The sequence below is a fragment of the Rhipicephalus microplus genome, chromosome 10, assembly GCF_043290135.1.
Source record: "Rhipicephalus microplus isolate Deutch F79 chromosome 10, USDA_Rmic, whole genome shotgun sequence".
NCBI classification, from domain to species: domain Eukaryota; kingdom Metazoa; phylum Arthropoda; class Arachnida; order Ixodida; family Ixodidae; genus Rhipicephalus; species Rhipicephalus microplus.
Genome location: NC_134709.1, coordinates 21869920 through 21894254, shown reverse-complemented (window position 1 = coordinate 21894254; position 24335 = coordinate 21869920). Strand labels below are relative to the sequence as shown.

Sequence of the window (24335 nt, the reverse complement as noted above, 5' to 3'; positions counted from 1 at the left end):
CGACGGAGGATAATTCACGCTACAAGCGAGGATTTCAGAATTGGTTACCCAAGATCCCAACAATTTGGTGTAGTGCCACGTACTAATTTTTAAGAAAAAGTAGTTGATAAAAAAGTGGCGCTTTCCTGTCAGAGCACCTCTTTCATGTCAACTACTTTTTCTTACAATTTGTCCACGCAGCGCTACACCCAATTGTTGCAATAAAGTACCAACTAGCCTGGCACCCTTGTTCAAGATCCCAACACAGATTTGCGCTTCCGTCATTTTCCAAATACGTCCCCGCGTACCGAAGCGGAAACGCGAGAACGGCTGACGTATAGTGACGCAGTACGAAATCCGCAGATTCGAATCACGATTTGGTCCGTCGTGCGAATACAGCTCAATAAACACTTGTAATATTCGAAAACTCTTTTACCCGCGAACGTACATATTGATTTCGAGAATGACGCCCGGCACTGTTAAGGATATTACAGGCTATTTATTGCTCGACTTTCATATCATTGGAAGCTTTCATCCTTTTCGGCGTGAACGTTTTTTTTTTTTGTTCAGTGCCATACCGCATTCGTCAAGTCTATAAAACTGCGACCTGAGCAATTCTAATAGAGCTTCAGCGTATGTCCAACATGTGTCACAATGACAACAGTTGAGGAGGTCGATAATAGTCAAGCCACAAACACTAGCCGGCAGTGTGGAGGCGTCGTGCAAAAGAGCCATCAGTGGAGACTGAAAAGAAACAAGAGATAGCTTCGATAACAAAGCCGTACGGCTGCAAACAGTCATCTGCTTCTTGCGCATCCCCATTTCCTTTCGTTAAGTTCCTCTCGATGGCTGAAGTGGTAACACTTTCAGGCCCTTTTACCTATTGCGCTCGTTCGTACACTAAAGGGAGATGCTACTCAAAAAAAAAAAGAAAGAATCTTTGATCTACAGCCTGAATTAATAGAATTGCGGCTGTCTACATAGATTTTTATGCTGGTTTAAAATATATCAGTTTTATAGAAAGGTGTATAGTTTTCATTTTTACCATTGCAACGTGTAAAATAAGGCTTTTTTTTACACACTTTCTATGCCACGAACTTCTCTGGTTATGAACAATTATTAGTCCACATTGCTCCACATTACGTGCAGAACGCAAATAATTAACAAGAAACTGTGTATAAGATATCTAATGAGCAAGAAAAAGAGTATTGTGAGAAGCCTTAATGCTCAACCTATACTAATTGCTTGCCTTCGGTTCATAATAATTATCTAAGCGATATAAAGTGTTATAGTTAAAACAACAAAATTGCACTTTCCACACGTCAAGGTATTTGTAGCGAAATTTTCGTTTTGAGCTGGCCATCGGAAGGGCCATTAGCATTATGTTAAATTTGAAGGAAACTCTTACAATTTCATCTTCAAAAAGAACTGGCAGATCCCACGTACAGTGGGAATCGATGTTATGCGAAGCACCAACGAGGAAGGTTTATATGTCAGTTTAAAATCAAAACAACATTACGAGGTGGAGGTAAGTTATGCCGTACATAACTTCCATGTCATTATTATTATGTTTGGACGTGTTATTTACTTTCATCATCTATTCACGCCACCTGATACAAAATTCAGTTTCTGGAGCTAGCGAAACGGCTACGAGTGTGCTATGAGCGTACCATGTAGTCATGTTTTACATGGCATGCATATCCCAAATATGTTCGGACGTGTCATTTAACTTCGCCCTCTATTGACGTCATGCAATACCAAATAGGTATTTGTGAAGCTAGAGAAACGACCACGAGTGCATCATGAGCGTGGCATGTGGTCATGTAGTTACATGACACGCATCTGACAATTATCATGTTTGCACCAGTCACATACCTTCGTCGTTCATTCACGTCCCGCATTACCAAACTTGGAATGTGTGGAGCTATAGCGAAACGGCGGGGAGAGCATCACGAAGGGCCCAATATACTGCGACGCTACGTTGACGAGCGCACGCTGGGTGCAGTGAGGCTACGCTAGCAAAAGGCGAGCACCCTATAGTCTGACGCCAGACGCGACCAGCGTCTGTCGGCGCAGCCCGGCGGCAAACGGTGCGAAATGCGACATGCTGCATTTCGCACCAACCACGTTACTCAGAATGCACCACGTCTGTCTAGCTTCGTGACGAAGCGATGCCGGGCGTGCTAAAACGTGCCTGCGTCAAAGCAACGCAGTGCGGCGCGTGCCTGCGAGTTTATGCCAGCGTCTGGCGTGGCATCGCTGGCATGACGCCACGAAACGAACGCTTGACCACACGCAGACTCGATAACGTCTAAGTGTATTGGCGCCTTGAGTGTGGCATGTAGTCATGCTCTTACACGACACGCATCTCATAATTATTACGTTTGCACCAGTCACATACATTCGTCATCCATTCACATGACGTAATACCAAATTTGGCATATATAAATCTAGTGAAAAGGCCCCGAGCGCCTCATCAGTTCGGCATGTAGTCACGTTGTTACATGACACGTATGTCATGATTATCATTTTTTGGACATGTCATTTGCATGTCGTCCTTTCGTGTCACGTAGTACTGAATTTGGTACGTATGAAGCTGGCGAGACGGCCGTGAGCGCATCATGAGCGTAGCATGTAGTCATGTTGTTGCATGACATGCATCACATGATTATCATGCTTGCACTAGTCACATTCCTTTGTCGTCCATTCACGTCCCATAATATCAAATTTGAGGTATTTGAAGCTAGCAAAATGGCTGCGAGTGCATCATGAGTGTGGCTTGTAGTCATAATGTTACATGACACGCCTCTCATAATTATCATGTTGCACCAGTCACATACCTTCGTCATTCATTCGCATCACGTAACGCCGAATTCGGCATAAGTGAAGCTAGCGAGACGGCTGCGAGCGCATCATGGGCGTGGCGTGTAGTCATGACTCATGACTTACATAACATGCCTGTCATGATTTACACGTTAGGGTCTGTCGCTTGTGTTCGCCATGGAATCATGCCATACTATAACAGTTTTGTAACATGCTATATGAACGGAATCACCGCAAGAGCTGCAGGACCATAAAATGTATATCATGAGATTCATGATATACATGTCATCATTTTCATATTATGACTAGTCAGCTATGTTCTTCATACGGTCATGTTCTTCCAAACTAAGTTTGGTATTGATACCATTATCGAAACGGCCAGGAGAGCTAAATGTCGTAGGCGGGCGGGCGGGTGGGCGGACGGACGGACGGACGGAACGACGGACGGACGGACGGACGGACAGACGGACAGACGGACAGACGGACAGACGGACAGATAGATAGATAGATAGATAGATAGATAGATAGATAGATAGATAGATAGATAGATAGATAGATAGATAGATAGATAGATAGATAGATAGATAGATAGATAGATGGATAGATAGATAGATACGCTCAAAGTCGCCGAAGTTCGCAAAACATTTTAGAAATTGAAGTTGACCTTAGTGGCGAAGACGTGTTAATTTTCTTTTCAAGAAAAAAAAATCCTTGTTTTTGGAGCCTTTGACTTCGATAAACTCCTCATGCTAATTTATATAGAAAGTAGCCGGCTGGAAATTGCCAGGGGACTCTAGACAAACAGCTGTTTATTGTGTTAATAGCCACCTTGTGCTGTTCAAGAACAATTTTAATCTAATTCTAGATTAAAAAGATTGAATGATATGTGGGGTTTAACGTCCCAAAACCACTATATGATTATGAGAGACGCCGTAGTGGAGGGCTCCGGAAATTTAGACCACCTGGGGTTCTTTAACGTGCACCCAAATCTGAGCACACGGATCTACAATAGATTAAAAAAAATAGGCAATCAATATTTCTTGCAGGAAATAACAAAAAAAAATCCGTACGAATTTCTCAGAATAAAAAGCTTATTTGCCAAAAAAATATTTTCCTACAAAATACCCCTCATTCTTCCGCTTTTTGATCTTCTTTGATGTCTCGCTTCTTTCTGGACTTCATTTCATGATGTCGGCCAAACTAGCTGAGATTAGGCCACTCTGCACATCTAAACATTGGCTCAGTAAACCTCATGTCCTGACACTGACCTGTACCATTATGATGGGCCCGCCATTTTTGTAGAGGTACGGAACCAGCATCGGCAGCAACTTCTGGAACCACTTGCCCATTTCTAGCATGTAGTCATCGTGTATCGTTCGGTACTCCATGTCCGGGTGCTTGCGCAGGAGCCAGTAAGGTAAGCCCGCATTGTCCACCTCGCCGCATATGTAGGGTCCCGGCCTGACGATCGCCAGGAGGTCGGCCTTCTTGACGGCCTCCAGGAAGGCGACCAGGTCGTAGTTGTCGGCGAAGTTGTACTGTCCGGGTTCGGGCTCGTGGCCGCTCCAGTCGATGTAAAAGTCTACCACGTTCGGTCCTCCCATGCGCAACGTGTGGAGCCGGTCATCCCAGTACGCTCTGGGAACTCGGAAGTAGTGCATCGAGCCACCGACAAACCGAAAGGGTTTGCCGTCCTTCAGAAAGGTGTGCTTGTTGTAGTCGATCTTGAATGACCTCTCCGCGACACCCGACGTGACGATGCCAAAGGTGATAAGAGGAACCATCAAAGCGCGTGCGCAGATCATTTCTCGAGTTCCTCGCTCGGTTAGGAAGAGCTCCGACACTATCGGAGCTCTTTTGGCAGAGGATCCGCTTTGATTATTCGTCGTCAACTTTTTACTCAGCATACAGATAAAATATTTCTTACTACTCTCCGCCTACGCTTTTTTTTACAGCGTCTGTTCAGGAAAGCGGGGTCGTTTGCACCTGTTTTCCTACACCTAAACACGCCTTGGTCACCACAGCACGCTCGACGTCATTTTTGGAATTTTATTTGCGTCTAGAGGCACTCCACTTATAAAAGGGTGCTTTGAAAGCAACGTTTAGAGGTGCATAAACGAAAACAACTACAAAAAAAAGGTTGTTTTCTTCTGCTTTGGTGGAAAAGCGGTTGTAACAAACGAGCGCTCCGAAAAAGCGCGCGCCATCGAATTCTAGCGACAGTAACAATACCAATCGCAGAAAGGCGCCTCAAGGTTAACGATAAAGGAGAAAACAGTGCCTCCGAAATCGGTTCGCCATTGGCTAAACGACGACGTCATGCGATGATGTCATAGTGACGTTAGAAGCGTTGGCGATGTCACATGATGCTGATCTTTGGAATCGCTAATGTACCGACGCCGGCAGTCACCGACGCAGGAAGTCATCATTGGTGTTTGAAGGCGCATCTGAGACTTTCACCTTACTATCGGTGAGAGGGCCCCTCCTGGACCTGGACGCCACGTTCATAACATCTAAGAACTATAGCTTCTCTTGCACGCATTGAACTCCGTCACAAAGCATATATCTGGAGTCCATGGATTGTCTCCTTTTGAAAACATTAGCTAAGGACACCAAACAAACGAATAAATAGGTTAAAATTTGTCGTGGTCATATTCAACGCAATAGGACTGATAGGCTCGTTGTTGTTAGAAGACCTGGGGTTAAATTTCAACACTGAGAGTTATTTTAGGAACACATAATCTTAAGAAAGAGGGTGGTATCCCTTCGTCGTCGTCCCGCCGCGGTGGTCTAGTGGCTAACGTAATCGCCTGCCGACCCGCAGGTCGCGGGATTGAATCCCGGCTGCGGCGGCTGTATTTTCGATGGAGGCGAAAATGCTGAGGCCCATGTGCTACGGTTTGAGTGCACATCAAGGAACCCCAGGTGGTCGAAATTTCCGGTGCCCATCACTACGGCGTCTCTCATAATCATATGGTGGTTTCGGGACGTACGTTAAAGCCCACATATCAATCAATCACTTCATCGTCGTTCTGCTCTCGTGCTATAACAGTAGTCATGTCATACCAACTAGGCCAAACCGCCACGCTTCTAAGGGGTCATTTCATTTCGCCTAGACGAAAATGACGCCTCCGCCATTAAAATGGAATACCAATGTCATCAAATTTAGCAACGCCAGACCTTTATTAAGCGGCTAAACTGTTCTTGTGTGTTCACAGCCGCTCGTGGGCAAAGTCGTTGCCCCACATATGCATGCTTAATTGCCTTAGAGTTCTTTGCCTCCTCAGCCGTAAAAACGAAGCAGCTAAATAGCAGCTTGAGCAGTAAAGTCACTCAAGTTTCTGATTAGCGAGTGCTGTAATCATCCGCGAACTTTTCAAACCTGCCTCGCTACGCACGTGTGGTGGCAGTACCCTTCAGGGTAGCAAACTACACCGTGATTCGGGTCGGAAAATAAACCCGCGAACAGCTCGATAAGCCTGCACTGTGCAATGTTTGCAGCGCCAACGCCTAAAACTTTTTGTATTATGATTTCAATCACCGGTAACCTTTCTCGTTCATAACTAATCTATTAAACGTGAAGTATTTCTTTGGGTACTGCAGGTATTTTGGCATCTATCTATCTATCTATCTATCTATCTATCTATCTATCTATCTATCTATCTATCTATCTATCTATCTATCTATCTATCTATCTATCTATCTATCTATCTATCTATCTATCTATCTATCTATCTATCTATCTATCTATCTATCTATCTATCTATCTATCTATCTATCTATCTATCTATCTATCTATCTATCTATCTATCTATCCGCTTAAGTCTGAGTGCTCTCGTGACGACCTCCTTAACTTGGCGTGAACCAAAATTAGAATGGGAGGGTAAGGAGGCTGGACGAATATGAAGTATTGGTCAAGAAACGAATATTGTCCCGTCGCGTACGTCGTCACAGACTTTGTGCCAGGCAGTGGCAGATACCCGCAGGTGGGTATGTGCCTCTGGTACGCGGTATGTGCCACAGGTTCACGCCAGGAACGGCGAGAACACACATTGCTAATTTTAACACGTGAGCGTTAAGAAAACGCGGACATCGGCAGCGTTACCCGACGAATGCAAATGATAAATGTCAGTGTCTCTGTAAAAATCGAACCCTAGCCTTCTGCTTGGCAATCAAGTATTCTAGCCACGCCAGGTCTCGGAACTACTTTTGAAAGGGACCCTAAAGTTCGTGAAACGCCAATTGTTTCAGGGCTGGCTGTCCAATTTTATTAACATTACATATGTACTCCTATGATACAGCCGTCAGGTCAGGTTAACATCAATTGCAGTTAAGTGTCATCCGCTGAAGTCGATGTATATAGCAGTATCGAGAGCTATACACTCCTCGTGTGCACCAGCGCTTCATATCAGCTTATCGCTTCATGTGTTGCTAATACTCATGTTCCTGTTCTCATATTTTTGCCATAGCAAAAAACTGCTTATATAAACATCTGCGACTGTTCAATGTGTCTGTGCGTGCAACATTTGTACATGTATAGCGTCATTTCATGACATGTCGCTCAATAAAAAAATCACATCCCCGTAATGTTCCCTCCGCATGCTTTGCATAACATCAATTCCCAACATGGAATCTACCATTTTTTTTTTATTTTATCGAATAACTTAGGCCTCAATAGCAAGTTCGAGTAGGAGACGCATAAATACTACTACTACTACTACTACTAATGCAATAATAATAATAATAATAATAATAATAATAATAATAATAATAATAATAATAATAATTCTATATTCTCCATATAGAAGCACCGCCATCCAGCGGACATTTCAAGGACTAAACGGGAGGTGGCACATGCACACTTTCTTACGGCTTGCGCTTCGGGTTTACTTCCCACCTTTAACCACCTCGAGTTCATGGTATATACTAGTTCACTGTATTCATGGCTAGGCGGCCCAACGCTCGCTAAACCTTTCTAAAACCAAGGAGGTTACACCCAGCAAGTATAACGTAGCAACCCTTTCTTGTCAGATCGTGCTCAATGTACATGCCAATAGCTACTAATGGGGATCGCAGCGTGCGCGTTACCTAAAGGCCGAATGCTCCTGTCTCTCATTCCCCCTTAGCAGCCATTAACATGTGGATTGAGCACTATCTTTTATTGTTCAACAACGCACAGAAGAAATCTCTCACCGGAACCACCTTGGAGGTCAAAATCATAAGGACCGCTATTTCGGGTATGTGCCATTGGTGGTTACGTACTAAAAAAAAAACATGCTTGTGGAGCATGTGTTCAGGTGTCAGTGCGGGATGGCTCTTTACTCTCCCATAGTAGAGTACCTAGTACTCATAATCGTTAACCACTCTTTCTAAACACACAAAACGGTAGAAAATTCTCTGAATGAAAGCAGTTGATCGTACACAGAAGGTCCACCTGTTAAAAAGTGAACGACGATATCAGCCGGTGCTACGTGTTACGTGTCTTCTTCGAATAGCATCAACAGGCGCAAATGAAGCGCGTCTTCTCGGGATGTATTGAAATGAACAGCTGAGGCAAGGGCAAGCGACCGAGTGAATCCAGAACACGTTCGTTAAGTGTACGGGCGTGCTTGAAAACGTCATCAGCCTAGTAGTACCTAGAAGTACCGACCGTGTACACGTGAACGTGGACAAAGACTGCTAAACGAACCTACGTAACCATGGACGTATGCATTGCATGGGTATACTTTTTATATGCTTCAAGCGGAACGTGTCATATTGGCGGAACGTAGATGGCGAATTGAGAACATTCTAACTCAAGAAACTGCTTATGTATCTCAACATGCTAAAGTGCTTATGAACACCTAATTTAACGCCCAAGAGAAGTTCTCTGCAACGCAGTCCAAAGCATTCAAGTCGGAAGCCAAGACATTATTCAATCGCTTACGTGGTGTTGAATTATTGCAGCGCGTATTTTCTTAGCCTTATCGGTTTTTACAGCGCAAGGTGCTATACGAGCTCGAAACAAGAACCAATTTTCTGAGTGCATTTCTCCGCTACCACCACCTGCACAACCTGTCGCCATACTATTGTGACGTCATCCTGATGCATTCCATGACCGTCTGTTTCAGAGACAAGCGCCGAGACCCACGGTATTTTTCTTCGCACCATCCGTTTATCAGAAAACTCCCACCATCGAGATTATTTTGACCGTATGTATTTCGCGACAGAACGTTAAGAAAGGGTTTGTTCTTGGTGACGCGTTTCGGTCACTCCGACGAGCTTGTCAACTGTCGCCCACGTTCTGAAAAAAAAAGGGGGGGGGGGTGGAGTTCGAGGCAGATTCGAACGTAAGCCCTGATCACAGCAAGAAGATTAACCCCCGTATTCACAAACACTCCTCGACTCGACTTTCAGCCTTGCACTTGACAGAGTTGAGCACTGTGCCACCGCTCGGCTGAAAATGATGCTGCGCTACTCAAGGATCGCAGCAGATTATCGCTGATATGCAGTGGCTTGCCCTGTCTAGAGACGGTGCTCCCATCGGCCTTCTCAAGTGAAGGTGAAGCGTTGAGTGTAGGGACGTCCTAGAATACGGGGCTAAGACGTTTAATGAAACGAAGGAGAAGATGTTGGTGAGTGGGTTTCTATCCTACTACTCATCCCGGGTATAAGCGGGAAAAAAAGAGAAATATGAAGGCACGATGATTGTTGTATAGCACAATGAGTAACTGCATACACTGTCCTGATCGGGGAAAAGTAACCATCGCGGCAAGCATGTGATTTGCTACAGGAATACCCCACCATTTGAATTATTTTCAAAAAAAAATGAAATTGTCCACGCAAACGCCGTGTATAGCGAGAAAACGGGTTGACGGATGTGATATCCAGGGTGGCGAAAGAGTACAATCGCAGCACGCGGGACGTCATGCGATTTGCGTAGCGAGTGGGTGATGTAAGATTGTCCACTCATTACAAATGGCTCTGAGAAAAATTTCAGTATTTATTCATTCATATTGCCCGGAGATCTTGATGCCAAGATACTGACCCAAAGGTCATGGGTTTGATCCCGGCCCCGTGGCAGTCGCACTTTAAAGGAGCCGAAATGGTGGAGGGCCATGCATTATGAGCGATTTCTGTGCATGTTAAAGCACACCAGATGGTCGAAATTTCCGGAACCCTCCACTACGGCGTCTCTTATATCGTGTTTTTGGGACGTTAAGGACCCAGTTATTATTCTTACCCACGTCATCTGGCGGCGCTTGGGGGAGCGGTTGAGGGTACGTATGTATAATAGCAGGCATGTAAACAACATACAAGAAACTTTTGTGCATAGCCCACAGAGGGGAGTAATATTTTTGAGTGCGACAAGCGACCATACCTATTCAAGGTGCCGCAGGGAAGCCGGTGTTTTAGCCCTGAGAACGACCACTGGTGGAGCGGCAGTCGCGCTGATGTGACGTCACGGCAAGGACTCTCTTGGCTTGCTGCCCAAAATGGTCCTTTAGTGCGCCCGGTGCTCTTAATGGTGAATTCAGACGACGGATCGAATCCGGATGTTGCGGGGTGGACGGCGCGTCACGTGACCTCACATCAGCGATTCCCCTCGTCCGCGACCCGTCCGCGCGGCTCGCGGACGGATGACCGCAACCTGTTTCTCACATCGGGATTCTGGCGGAGGAAAACCGATACTTCAGCGGATTAGCTCGAGGTTTCTGGCAACCAGTACACTTTTCGTCTGCTCACGGCATGTCCTCCATGGCTTGCGAATAGCTGCATGACTGGTCGGCATCATCTACGCTTGAGCATGGTTTACTTATTTACCGGGGGCTTTGTTCTCAGGTGATTAAATACGCGGAAATCACTTTTGGTGGTTCGGGATATGTCGCTGCCGTCTTTTGACACGCGAGATTCTTAGCCGTCATGACGGTGAAATATTCTAACTTCTGCAACCGGCGACGTGCCGCTTCTAAAGAAAGGATGCGAGACGCGTTCAGAAGTTCTACAAGTGGGGAACAATGTAGTTGAAAGAACATTCTGCCAGCAACTCCCTTTTCTCCTGAAAGAATAACCCTCCTCGTTCATTTGTCACAACGCGACAGACATCGCAGTGAAGCGTCGCTTCTTGCGGGCATCCATGTTGAATACTCTCAAACCGGTCTGCTTTCAGCGCGCGCAGGTGAGCGCCGAATCTGCTGTCGAGGGTAATCCGGCTGTTTTCCCCTAGGACACCGTCCGTCGTGTGGATGCGCCTGCAGGCAGACCATCCGCGGAATAGCTGTCCGCGTCCACGACAAATCTGGATTCGGTCCGTCGTCTGAATGCACCATTAGCGTTGCAGTGGTGAGTACGGTGGTGGCAGTGCAAATCTACTCAAGGTAGAATATAGGTGTTTCCACTGCTAGCGATAATTACCTAAGCTGCCGAAAGTTGAGGCGATGTAGCTTATATCAAGCAAACTCACGTCCGAGTTGTTAGTTTACTGCGATAGTGTCGACGGTTCACGCTGTTTATAATTGTGCTATAACTTGACGTACACTTTCGCGGTTAGATCATGGGTTTAGCAGAAATCGACAACAAGACGCGTCTTCAGTAGACTTTTCGGGACGGCTCACTGCTCGTCCATAGTTGAGTACGAAGCACTCGATATCGGTAAACACTTTTTCTAAACTCACCAGACACAGAAAACCATTATCGTCTGATTTCGCTGCTGAAGACGCATCCTGTTGCGTATAGCATTCGTCAGTGCTTTAGAGGCGAAGCTCCTTGTGGTCGAGGTTTGTCCGTTGGCTTTGGCGTCGTGCGCCTAGCCTTCACTGACGATTCTGATGAAGAACAACTGCATTCCCGATCCCACGTTCTTTCTGCCAGCACGGCGGAGCACATACAAGGTACTCACTATATGGCGTAACGATCACGATGAGTCATGATGGCGTTGAAGATTTTGAGCACGGACAACGACTGGTCTGTGCAGTATATGACGTCTCGACATGCTCCACCACGCATTTCGTACTACTGTAAACAACCAACAAACGCCAGGGGAACATGCCCAGACCTCGTCTGTGCCAACCTCAGGCTAGGTCCGATAGTACAAAGCAGTAATAAAAAGGCGAAACGAAACTTTTAAATCAACAAAACCTATACCAGTTATGACCAGTAAATGTTGTATATAACTGTACACCGCTTGGCACTCATTTACAGGCGCGAGTGGTCAATGTCACGGGTGATTTACGGTAAACACCGAACGATCTCACTGCTTCGTCCACTGATAATCATTCACTTCGTAGGAATGCCACGTTTTCTTTTTCAGTTATTTGCATTTATCTCAAAGTTTCACTCACGAAGAAAGCCGACTTTTTGTAGTGCATGAATCTCATGAGTCATAACATTGTACGTGGGAAGTCGTGCGGGTTAACTATGCGCTTTTCTATAACTGGACAATCAATAAATAGTGATGTAGTAAAATAAGGCATTTTCTTTCCTTTCAGAAAGGCTTTGCTATGAACCGTGCAGGCAACGTTTTAGCCATTGGAGGACGCGTCCGCTCCACGCCTATCCAGGAGCCTTTTACCTGTGATGTTTTCATAGCCAACACTGTGCCGCTATTCACTGTACCTTTGTTGTTAAGCGGCAGCGCAGTGAAAGTGATTTGCTTCTTGACCGCTTATAGAGAGGAATCTTCTCCCAGCTCAGGCTTTTCTTTGTTGCAAACGTAGTGGCGTGAGTGGTCGAAGTCGATCGGTGGAGGAAATTCATCCAATTGCTTTCAACAGTCATGCTAAAAAAGTGTCTACTCATCCAGTATGTTTTTTTTTTCACTGGACGTAAAAGGTGGATGAAGCATCGAGTTACAGCCAACTCTCGAGGAGTGAGTTGTGCTTTACATCCCACCATGCGTTAATAATTTTTTCACGACCGTGAGTCACGTTGATGGCATTTATTGTTTAATATCCTTCATCATGATCAAAATAAACATCATTTTTCTTATGCATTGCATTTAGCGCATTTATAGTGTATGTATATCACGAACCGCCCCATGTCGCCAACACGCTCTGGCTCACGACCGCAATCACGCCGCAATACACGCCGGGAGGCGTGAATTGTTGCCGCCGGCCACTGTCCGTTTACGTGAAGCCCATGATTTCATCCGATGAAAGAAGCACGGGCTGTAAGTCCACACGTGCTATCTGTTCGTAAGACAACAAATCGGTTGAGCCTCGTCTGAGTGCCATCATTATTAGCACAGCGCGCCACCTATTGTTCGGGGGCGTTGCGAATAGCTTTGCGCAGAATAAGGTGTTGCAAGTTAGCGCCAGCGGGTCTCACGGCCATTGTCTGCTTGTGCGCTTGAACATTACTATACATGTGTTACCAACAACCCCAAACAGCTACATATTGAACTATGCTAATGAGCTGGCACTAATCTGGACTAATCTATAGACTAGACTAATATAGACTGATCTACTGCCTTCCAGGTGGTTCGGAAGCCTTATCTAGCCGATGCGGGCTTTTTCCAGGTCGCTTCTATGTCGTTGGTATGCGCTTTAAATCGGTGAATCTAGAATGTTCTCACGTTGATTCTCAGTGTATGTAGAAGCTCGAGTTAAACCAAAGGCCGTCACAGACATGATACGGATGTGCAGATTCTATGGATTGAAACTCGCGCTGAAAAGAAGCGTTGGCACCTCTCATAGATCTACAAGCACGTCGTCAACGGCGTAGGCCTTCCCTCGATTCGCGTTCTTATCGCAGCCACCATTGCCTTCTCCCGTTTCCAGGTATTCTGTCATACGTACTTGGGGTCTTACGCTTAGCGCCGTCGCATCGCAGTCATTCGTTCGGCTCAGTGTTGCTGCTTTATTTCTTGTGGATGAGCGGGGAGCTGCGAGACTTACCCGAGTTCTGTGGCACATACTCGTTTGTGATGGTAATAGAGTTTACTCGTAGGTCGCACAAATTAATGCTAGCGTAAAAAGCTTCGCCGTTATTATTCTTCTCAACATCAGCGTCGGTGTAACCAAAATTACTCAATCACTACACCAGTAACTAATCTATGTGCACACTTGTGTTTTCTACTGCAATGTTCTGTGTGTCATTCCAATTATTCCTCGTATTTCTTTAAAGTTCGTACGGAAACACATGGTTATTATATTGGGAATATACTGAAAACACTCGGATTTCGTATAAAAATGAAGAAACATGTGGAATAATCGGAATGGTGTACGCAATGCTACAGTACGGAGCTCGGAAGTTTAGCCACATATATATACCACTTGACTCCTCGATCACCTAAGTGGTAAAAAGGACTACAACCACACCCATTCTCTCTTCTTCACTAAAGCGAACGTGTTCTAGAGGTAACTTCATGGATCAGTCATGTGGCTTGACAAGGCGTGAAAAAAAAATTACACGTTTATTGAGTAGACTGAACGTGTTCGTGAACAAAGTTGGATGATGATGCGTAACAACAATGAAATTCCAGTTCGCAAAAGGCGTTCGCACACCATCGATTGATACAGTGAAATATATCGATGACCGGAGCCCTTGTCGGTGGTCTTCTGGGGACCTGTTAGCCCGACCTTTGGCGTTCGTTTCGTAATAACTCAACTCGAACGAAATAAACACTCGGTAATTTCAAGTATTGCTAGTTGCCTTTCTGGTCTTCCCGCTAAGGGTGAGGCTGTCCCGCAATAGCGTTGAGGTAAGGCTTATCAACAAAGCTAACACCTCGGTCAGGGTGATTAGTGCGAAGCCCTTCCAATTCGAACAAGATGAGCCTGTTTTCCTCGGGATACGGCTTGATGTAGATTCCGGGAACGTACAGCCTTATCTGTGGCCCGACTGCCGGCCAGTAGCGCCCCAGGTTGAAGCCGTTAATAAACGCTACACCTTTCGTGTAGTTTGACGGGTCGAGGAACGTGTCCAGCGGCTTCTGTCCCTTGGGCAACGTGAACCAACCGTAGTAGAAGTGTGGTATGTTGCCCTGGCTATTTCTGGGCGTCCGCATGAGCTGGAAGAGTTCGCTAATGTCTCTCTTCTGTGTCAGAGGCAGGGCCTCGATAATCCACTCAGTCAGGGTGATGCCGTCCACAGTCACGTTCGTAATTCCCTGGGTAAAAGAGCACGTTCTTACAGTCGGTCACTACTTAATAAACGTGGCTTCCCCCTATATATAAGAATCGCAACAATAGAAAGATGAAACGTGTCCTTGCAGAGGTAATTCAGCGTTTATTGTGCGTTGTTTCAGCAACAGCAATATATTGCAAAGTCTTGTTAAGGACGGCAAACAGCTTGAAACAGCGTGACATGCTATGAATATTCGTTTTCATATATATATATATATATATATATATATATATATATATATATATATATATATATATATATATATATATATATATATATATATATATATATATATATATATATATTGATATGTGGGGTTTAACGTCCCAAAACCACCATATGATTATGAGAGACGCTGTAGTGCAGGTCTCCGGCAATTTAGGCCACCTGGGGTTCTTTAACGTGCTCCCAAATCTGAGCACAAGGGCCTGCAACATTTCCACCTTAAACAGAAAGGCAGCTGCCGCAGCCAGGATTTGAACCCGCGACCTGCGGGTCAGCAGCCGAGTACCTTAGCCACTAGGCCTCCGCGATATATATATATATATATATATATATATATATATATATATCAACACGGATATGGATATTCATATGAATGTCCATATGTATATTCATTTCCACGTGATTATCCATATCTGTATGGATATGGAAATACATACGGAAATTCATATCCTAATTGATATCAACATCATATGCACATTGTGATCACTAAACAACTTTGTACATACTGCACACACGTGTTACGTCTAGGCATAACCGAGTGCTGTTCGCGTTGGTTAATGATAAGGTGACGTCATTCCCTTCGTGGATACGGTGGGATTTTTTCTGGCATATATGTTGCACATTGTGGCTTATATATGCCCATATACTTATAAATCAATCACGAAAAGCTGTCGAGAGTGCCCATATAATTCATATCCTGAAAATATTCTCAAGGTCCCTTATGCCTTCGCTTATGAGAAGTCGAAGGCCGTAGTCGTATGATTTTTCTTCTCAATCGATGCACTAATGGTACCCCTGCTCTCTTCCGACAGTTTTCTACACCAAACGAGGTTTCTTAATACCTCAAGGATTGGAGGCTTCACATGCTTTGTGCACCTTACTTGGTTTTGGTCGGCCCGCAATTAACCAAGCGATGATGCAATGCGCGGAGGGGGGGGGGGCGTCGTCTTGCGTTGTCATCATGTTTTCAGAAAGTTTTGTGTTCTGTGACGCTATGACAACTTCATAACGTTATATTCTTTTTTTTCGATCATTTGTTGAAGCCGACGCCGCTGATGCCGCCGACGCTGCAGACGCTGACATTTCATTTTCGCGTTTTGGATCCGTATGTCGTTTCGGTGGTGTGGTCGGTAAGCAGTGTGAATGACGTGGAATGTCGGCGGCGCAAGAGTTCCGCTTGCTTTGGACCGAGAATTCGCAAGTGTGCACGAGCCTTAAGATTTGTCGCCTCAATAACATACACAACTGCGATGCCCATGTCATTCATCTGTGTAAAAGAGTCGGGGCTTGTTTAATCCGTTGTCACCGTAAGCGTGTTTTCCCCCTAATGTGAACACTACAGATATCAGTAAACAATGTTTCATCTTCTCTGATTAAGCTATCACGCTCACCGGAACAACGAATGAGAATATTCGATTAACCATGCCAATCAGTTGAAGCTGTTGAATTAAGAACTGTGACACCAACACGTTTGTGTGAGTATATGCGCTTCTTGGAATTCGCGGGAAATGGTTAGCGTCACAAAAACGAGTGAGTGCTGCTAGTCTGGGCCTCTATGTAACAATCCCGTGGTAGGGAGAGCAAAGGCTAAGGGTGGAACCAAAGGCATAGTTGGCTAGATAAGTCAAGCATACATTTGACTCGTCATTACCGGGTATCCAAGACCTACTCACTCACCTTCGGATCGCGATTCTTGGGACCGAAGTCTTCGCGGCCCATGTTCTCCACCAGGATGGACAGGCTGTCGCCCCTCATGAGCATCACGTGGCAATCGGTTTTGGCTGGCAGGCGTGCGGTGTCGAATATGCGCATGAAGTAGCGTTCGTCACGCACGTGCAGCTGCGCCATGTCGCGGAGACCGTGAAGCGCCATTGAGAACCAGCCATCCGGGGCGGCCGTGAACAAAGTGTGGTACGAAAGAAACCCGAAGTCCTGGCCGAGCTCTTCGAAGGTCAACGGATACTCGGACCTTCTTCGCTTGAGCCAGCCTTTATCTCTGAAGTGTGCCATTACGTCCGTCAGGGACCTGCTGTGCGGCATGCGAATGGCGTCTATCTTCAACTTGGGCCAGGGCTTACGAAGCTCCCCGGATTTGAGCGGAATGTACTTGCCAATTGATTTGCGTAGTAAGAAGTAGTAGGCCTTCGGGTCGCCGTCTTCTCCCATGGGCGCGTCGTAGTCGTAGCTCGTTACCAACGGCTTTTCGGAGCTGGTGGCAGCCTTGAAGCCGAAGTTCGTGCCTCCGTGGAACATGTAGAAAATAACGTTGGCCCCCTGTTCCATCATCTTCTCGAAGGTTTCGACGATCATGGGTGGATAGGCCGGATGGTCGTCCCAGCCCCAGTAGTTCATCCAACCGGTGTAGTACTCACTCACTACGATGGGAGCCCCCGGCTTGACCTGTGCTTGGCGAATGACGTCAAAGTCTTTGCTTACGTTGCTCTTGGAGTCGAGGTTGCCGGCCACCAAGATTTGTCGCACCTTGTCACAATTGTATCGTTCCATAGATGGTGCGTTGGCGCGGAACATGACTACGTCCATGCCTAAAAGCACCCGCTGGAGGGACAATACGACATCCATGTATAAGGGGTCGCAGTGACCTTCGAGATGGCCGTACTCATTCTCGACCTGCATTAGTGGGCACGGGGGAGTAAGTAACCAACTCTCTGTCGCGTTGCTCTAGACGATCGCTTGCAGTGAGTTTCTGTACCAGCTCGTGAAGCTGTATTCACAAGACAGACGTGAGCGCGGACGCATCAATGGCGAGCGATGCGACGTAATTTAGATCCCTCCGCAGCCAGCATTCACACGACGGAGGATAATTCACGCTACAAGCGAGGATTTCAGAATTGGTTACCCAAGATCCCAACAATTTGGTGTAGTGCCACGTACTAATTTTTAAGAAAAAGTAGTTGATAAAAAAGTGGCGTTTTCCTGTCAGAGCACCTCTTTCATGTCAACTACTTTTTCTTACAATTTTTCCACGCAGCGCTACACCCAATTGTTGCAATAAAGTACGAACTAGCCTGGCACCCTTGTTTAAGATCCCAACAGAGATTTGCGCTTCCGTCATTTTCCAAATTAGTCCCCGCGTACCGAAGCGGAAACGCGAGAACGGCTTACGTATAGTGACGCAGTACGAAATCCGCAGATTCGAATCACGATTTGGTCCGTCGTGCGAATACAGCTCAATAAACACTTGTAATATTCGAAAACTCTTTTACCCGCGAACGTACATATTGATTTCGAGAATGACGCCCGGAACTGTTAAGGATATTACAGGCTATTGCTCGACTTTCATATCATTGGAGGCTTTCATCCTTTTCGGCGTGAACAATTGTTTTTTTTTTTTCAGTGCCATACCGCATTCGTCAAGTCTATAAAACTGCGACCTGAACAATTCTAATAGAGCTTCAGCGTATGTCCAACATGTGTCACAATGACAACAGTTGAAGAGGTCGATAATAGTCAAGCCACAAACACTAGCCGGCAGTGTGGAGGCGTCGTGCAAAAGAGCCATCAGTGTAGACTGAACAGAAGCAAGAGATAGCTTCGAAAACAAGGCCGTACGGCTGCAAACAGTCATCTGCTTCTTCCGCGTCCCCATTTCCTTTCGTTAACTTCCTCTCGATGGCTGAAGTGGTAACACTTTCAGGCCCTTTTACCTATTGCGCTCATTCGTACACTAACGGGAGATGCTACTCAAAAAAAAAAAAAAGAAAGAATCTTTGATCTACAGCCTGAATTAATAGAATTGCGGCTGTCTACATAGATTTTTATGCTGGTTTAAAATATATCAGTTTTATAGAAAGGTGTATAGTTTTCATTTTTACCATTGCAACGTGTAAAATAAGGCTTTTTTTTTACACACTTTCTATGCCACGAACTTCTCTGGTTATGAACAATTATTAGTCCACATTCCTCCACATTACGTGCAGAACGCAAATAATTAACAAGAAACTGTGTATAAGATATCTAATGAGCAAGAAAAAGAGTATTGTGAGAAGCCTTAATGCTCAACCTATACTAATTGCTTGCCTTCGGTTCATAATAATTATCTAAGCGATATAAAGTGTTATAGTTAAAACAACAAAATTGCACTTTCCACATGTCAAGGTATTTGTAGCGAAATTTTCGTTTTGAGCTGGCCATCGGAAGGGCCATTAGCATTATGTTAAATTTGAAGGAAATTCTTACAATTTCATCTTCAAAAAGAACTGGCAGATCCCACGTACAGTGGGAATCGATGTTATGTGAAGCACCAATGAGGAAGGTTTATATGTCAGTTTAAAATCAAAACAACATTACGAGGTGGAGGTAAGTTATGCCGTACATAACTTCCATGTCATTATTATTATGTTTGGACGTGTTATTTACTTTCATCATCTATTCACGCCACCTGATACAAAATTCAGTTTCTGGAGCTAGCGAAACGGCTACGAGTGTGCTATGAGCGTACCATGTAGTCATGTTTTACATGACACGCATATCCTAAATATGTTCGGACTTGTCATTTAACTTCGCCGTCTATTGACGTCATGCAATACCAAGTAGGTATTTGTGAAGCTAGAGAAACGACCACGAGTGCTTCATGAGCGTGGCATGTGGTCATGTTGTCACATGACACGCATCTCAAAATTATCATGTTTGCACCAGTCACATACCTTCGTCGTTCATTCACGTCCCGCATTACCAAATTTATTTTATTTTTTATTTACAGATACTGCAATCACCATTTGGTGACTTTAGCAGGGTGGTACATGAAGATAGTCATGAACAAATGGCAAGTACAATGACATATAATATATACAGGTTATACAATGTGTATAGGGCAAATACAAACTTCAACTGGCAATAACATACAATAAAATATAGGAGACTACAATTATACAAGCATGTACAGTGGTATGTAATGCTATTTAACGATTCAACTGGTTAGTGCACTTTCTAATTCCGAGGAAAACAATGCCAATGAGGGTGCTGAAACAATTGCATTAGTTAGTTTGTTCCACTCGACTATGGTGCGAGGAAAAAATGAATGCTTAAAGCAATTATTGCGTGTGGGAAAGGGGGTTATGGTGAGGTCATGTCTCTGCCTGGTAGAGTAGCCAGAAGAAAAAGAAAAAATATCGGATATGTCTACTTGATATTGGCCGGTAATTAGTTGGTACAGAAACTTAAGCCTTGAGTTACGGTATCTTAATGATAAAGGTGAAAGTTGAGCTCTGCTTAATAGGTCAGTAACAGAAGTCCTCGAAAAATTATTGTAGACAAAACGAACTGCTCTTTTTTGAGCTTTTTCTAATTTGTAAATGTTAGTCTTAGTAAAAGGATCCCATATAATAGCGGCGTAATCTAATATTGGTAAAACAATTGATTTGTACGCTAAAAGGCGGACAGAAGGAGTGGATAGTTTGAGAGCACGACATAGAAAAAACAGTTTGTAAGTTGCATTGGCCGTTACATGTGTAATGTGTTTGTTCCAGCAGAGATCATTCGATATGTAAAGCCCCAAGTACTTATAATTAGTGACTTCAGTCAAAAAGGTGTTGTTAGCATTGTATCTGAAATGCAAAGGTTTTTTCATGTGTGTAATTCGCATAAAAACAGTTTTATCAAAGTTAATGACCATCTGCCATTCCTCGCACCAGGAGGCTACTTTTTGAAACTTGGAATATGTGAAGCTATAGCGAAACGGCGGGGAGAGCATCATGAAGGGCCCAATATACTGCGACGCTACGTCGACGAGCGCACGCTGGGTGCAGTGAGGCTACGCTAGCAAAACGCGAGCACTCTATAGTCTGACGCCAGACGCGACCAGCGTCTGTCGGCGCAGCCCGGCGGCGTGCGAAATGCGACATGCTGCATTTCGCACCAACCACGTTACCCAGAATGCACCACGTCTGTCTAGCTTGGTTACGAAGCTATGCCGGGCGTGCTAAAACGTCCCTGCGTCAAAGCAACGCAGTGCGACGCGTGGCTGCGAGTATATGCCAGCGTCTGGCGTGGCATCGCTGGCATGACGCCACGAAACGAACGCTTGACCACACGCAGACTGGATAACGTCTAAGTGTATTGGCGCCTTGAGTGTGGCATGTAGTCATGCTCTTACATGACACGTATCTCATAAGTATTACGTTTGCACCAGTCACATACATTCGTCATCCATTCACGTGACGTAATACCAAATTTGGCATACATAAATGTAGCGAAAAGGCCCCGAGTGCCTCATGAGTGCGGCATGTAGTCACGTTGTTACATGACACGTATGTCATGATTACCATTTTTTGGACATGTCATTTGCATGTCGTCCTTTCGTGTCACGTAATACTGAATTTGGTACGTATGAAGCTAGCGAGACGGCCGTGAGCGCATCATGAGCGTAGCATGTAATCATGTTGTTGCATGGCATGCATCACATGATTATCATGCTTGCACTAGTCACATTCCTTTGTCGTCCATTCACGTCCCGTAATATCAAATTTGGTGCACGTGAAGCTAGCGAAATGGCTTCGAGTGCATCATAAGCGAGGCTTGTAGTCATAATGTTAAATGACACGCATCTCATAATTATCACTTTGCACCAGTCACATGCCTTCGTCATTCATTCGCATCACGTAACGCCGAATTCGGCATAAGTGAAACTAGCGAGACGGCTGCGAGCGCATCATGGGCGTGGCGTGTAGTCATGACTCATGACTTACATAACATACATGTCATGATTTACACGTTAGGGTCTGTCGCTTGTGTTCGCCATGGAATCATGCCATACTATAACAGTTTTGTAACATGCCATATGAACGGAATCACCGCAAGAGCTGCAGGACCATAAAATGTATATCATGACGTTCATGATATACATGTCATAATTTTCATGTTATGACTAGTCAACTATGTTCTTCATACGGTCATGTTCTTCCAAACTAAGTTTGGTATTGATACCATTATCGAAACGGCCAGGAGAGCTAAATGTCGCAGACAGACAGACAGACAGACAGACAGACAGACAGACAGACAGACAGACAGACAGACAGACAGACAGACAGACAGACAGACAGACAGACAGACAGATAGATAGATAGATAGATAGATAGATAGATAGATAGATAGATAGATAGATAGATAGATAGATAGATAGATAGATAGATAGATAGATAGATAGATAGATAGATAGATAGATAGATAGATAGATAGATAGATAGATAGATAGATAGATAGATAGATACGCTCAAAGTCGCCGAAGTTCGCTAAACATTTTAGAAATTGAAGTTGACCTGAGTGGCGAAGACGTGTTAATTTTCTTTTCAAGAAAAAAAATCCTTGTTTTTGGAGACTTTGACTTCGGTAAACTCCTCATGCGAATTTATATAGAAAGTAGCCGGCTCGAAATTGCCAGGGGACTTTAGACAAACAGCTGTTTATTGTGTTAATAGCCACCTTGTGCTCTTCAAGAACAATTTTAATCTAATTCTAGATTAAAAAGATTGATTGATATGTGGGGTTTAACGTCCGAAAACCACTATATGAATATGAGAGACGCCGTAGTGGAGGGCTCCGGAAATTTAGACCACCTGGGGTTTTTTAACGTGCACCCAAATCTGAGCACACGGATCTACAATAGATTAAAAAAAATAGGCAATCAATATTTCTTGCAGGAAACAACAAAAAAAATCCGTACGAATTTCTCAGAATGAAAAGCTTATTTGCCAAAAAATATTTTCCTACAAAATACCCCACATTCTTCCGCTTTTTGATCTTCTTTGATGTCTCGGTTCTTTCTGGACTTCATTTCATGATGTCGGCCAAACTAGCTGAGATTAGGCCACTCTGCACATCTAAACTTTGGCTCAGTAAACCTCATGTCCTGACACTGACCTGTACCATTATGATGGGCCCGCCATTTTTGTAGAGGTACGGAACCAGCATCGGCAGCAACTTCTGGAACCACTTGCCCATTTCTAGCATGTAGTCATCGTGCATCGTTCGGTACTCCATGTCCGGGTGCTTGCGCAGCAGCCAGTAAGGTAAGCCCGCATTGTCCACCTCGCCGCATATGTAGGGTCCCGGCCTGACGATCGCCAGGAGGTCGGCCTTCTTGACGGCCTCCAGGAAGGCGACCAGGTCGTAGTTGTCGGCGAAGTTGTACTGTCCGGGTTCGGGCTCGTGGCCGCTCCAGTCGATGTAAAAGTCTACCACGTTCGGTCCTCCCATGCGCAACGTGTGGAGCCGGTCATCCCAGTACGCTCTGGGAACTCGGAAGTAGTGCATCGAGCCACCGACAAACCGAAAGGGTTTGCCGTCCTTCAGAAAGGTGTGCTTGTTGTAGTCGATCTTGATTGACCTCTCCGCGACACCCGACGTGACGATGCCAAAGGTGATAAGAGGAACCATCAAAGCGCGTGCGCAGATCATTTCTCGAGTTCCTCGCTCGGTTAGGAAGAGCTCCGACACTATCGGAGCTCTTTTGGCAGAGGATCCGCTTTGATTATTCGTCGTCAACTTTTTACTCAGCATACAGATAAAATATTTCTTACTACTTTCCGCCTACGCTTTTTTTTACAGCGTCTGTTCAGGAAAGCGGGGTCGTTTGCACCTGTTTTCCTACACCTAAACACGCCTTGGTCACCACGGCACGCTCGACGTCATTTTTGGAATTTTATTTGCGTCTAGAGGCACTCCACTCATAAAAGGGTGCTTTGAAAGCAACGTTTAGAGGTGCATAAACGAAAACAACTACAAAAAAAAGGTTGTTTTCTTCTGCTTTGGTGGAAAAGCGGTTGTAACAAACGAGCGCTCCGAAAAAGCGCGCGCCATCGAATTCTAGCGACAGTAACAATACCAATCGCAGAAAGGCGCCTCAAGGTTAACGATAAAGGAGAAAACAGTGCCTCCGAAATCGGTTCGCCATTGGCTAAACGACGACGTCATGCGATGATGTCATAGTGACGTTAGAAGCGTTGGCGATGTCACATGATGCTGATCTTTGGAATCGCTAATGTACCGACGCCGGCAGTCACCGACGCAGGAAGTCATCATTGGTGTTTGAAGGCGCATCTGAGACTTTCACCTTACTATCGGTGAGAGGGCCCCTCCTGGACATAGACGCCACGTTCATAACATCTAAGAACTATAGCTTCTCTTGCACGCATTGAACTCCGTCACAAAGCATATATCTGGAGTCCATGGATTGTCTCCTTTTGAAA

The 24335-nt window shown here is 45.1% G+C and overlaps 2 protein-coding genes and 1 pseudogene across 3 annotated transcripts in view; all 3 read right to left on the bottom strand.

The window, feature by feature from the left end:
* Nucleotides 1-4052: 4052 nt before the first annotated feature.
* LOC142774887 (beta-galactosidase-like) lies at nt 4053-4586 on the bottom strand. Its single transcript, XM_075876034.1, has one exon. The coding sequence runs from the start codon at nt 4584-4586 to the stop codon at nt 4053-4055; it is 534 nt and encodes a 177-aa protein (XP_075732149.1).
* Nucleotides 4587-14175: 9589 nt separating this feature from the next.
* Nucleotides 14176-24335, bottom strand: part of LOC142774620 (beta-galactosidase-1-like protein) — a 128160-nt gene continuing 118000 nt past the window's right edge. For both annotated transcript variants that reach the window (XM_075875199.1, XM_075875200.1), the window contains 2 exons: nt 16810-17760; nt 14176-14890 (listed from right to left, as the gene is read on the bottom strand). In XM_075875199.1, coding sequence (XP_075731314.1) covers nt 14450-14890; nt 16810-17712 — 1344 coding nt within the window. In that variant the 5' untranslated portion in view covers nt 17713-17760 and the 3' untranslated portion in view covers nt 14176-14449. The remainder of the gene's footprint in view (nt 14891-16809; nt 17761-24335) is intronic.
* LOC142774886 (beta-galactosidase pseudogene) lies at nt 22990-23523 on the bottom strand (annotated as a pseudogene).

Excerpts from the sequence above, each read along its gene's own strand:
- LOC142774887 (XM_075876034.1), bottom strand. The coding sequence starts at position 4,586 with ATGGTTCCTCTTATCACCTTTGGCATCGTCACGTCGGGTGTCGCGGAG.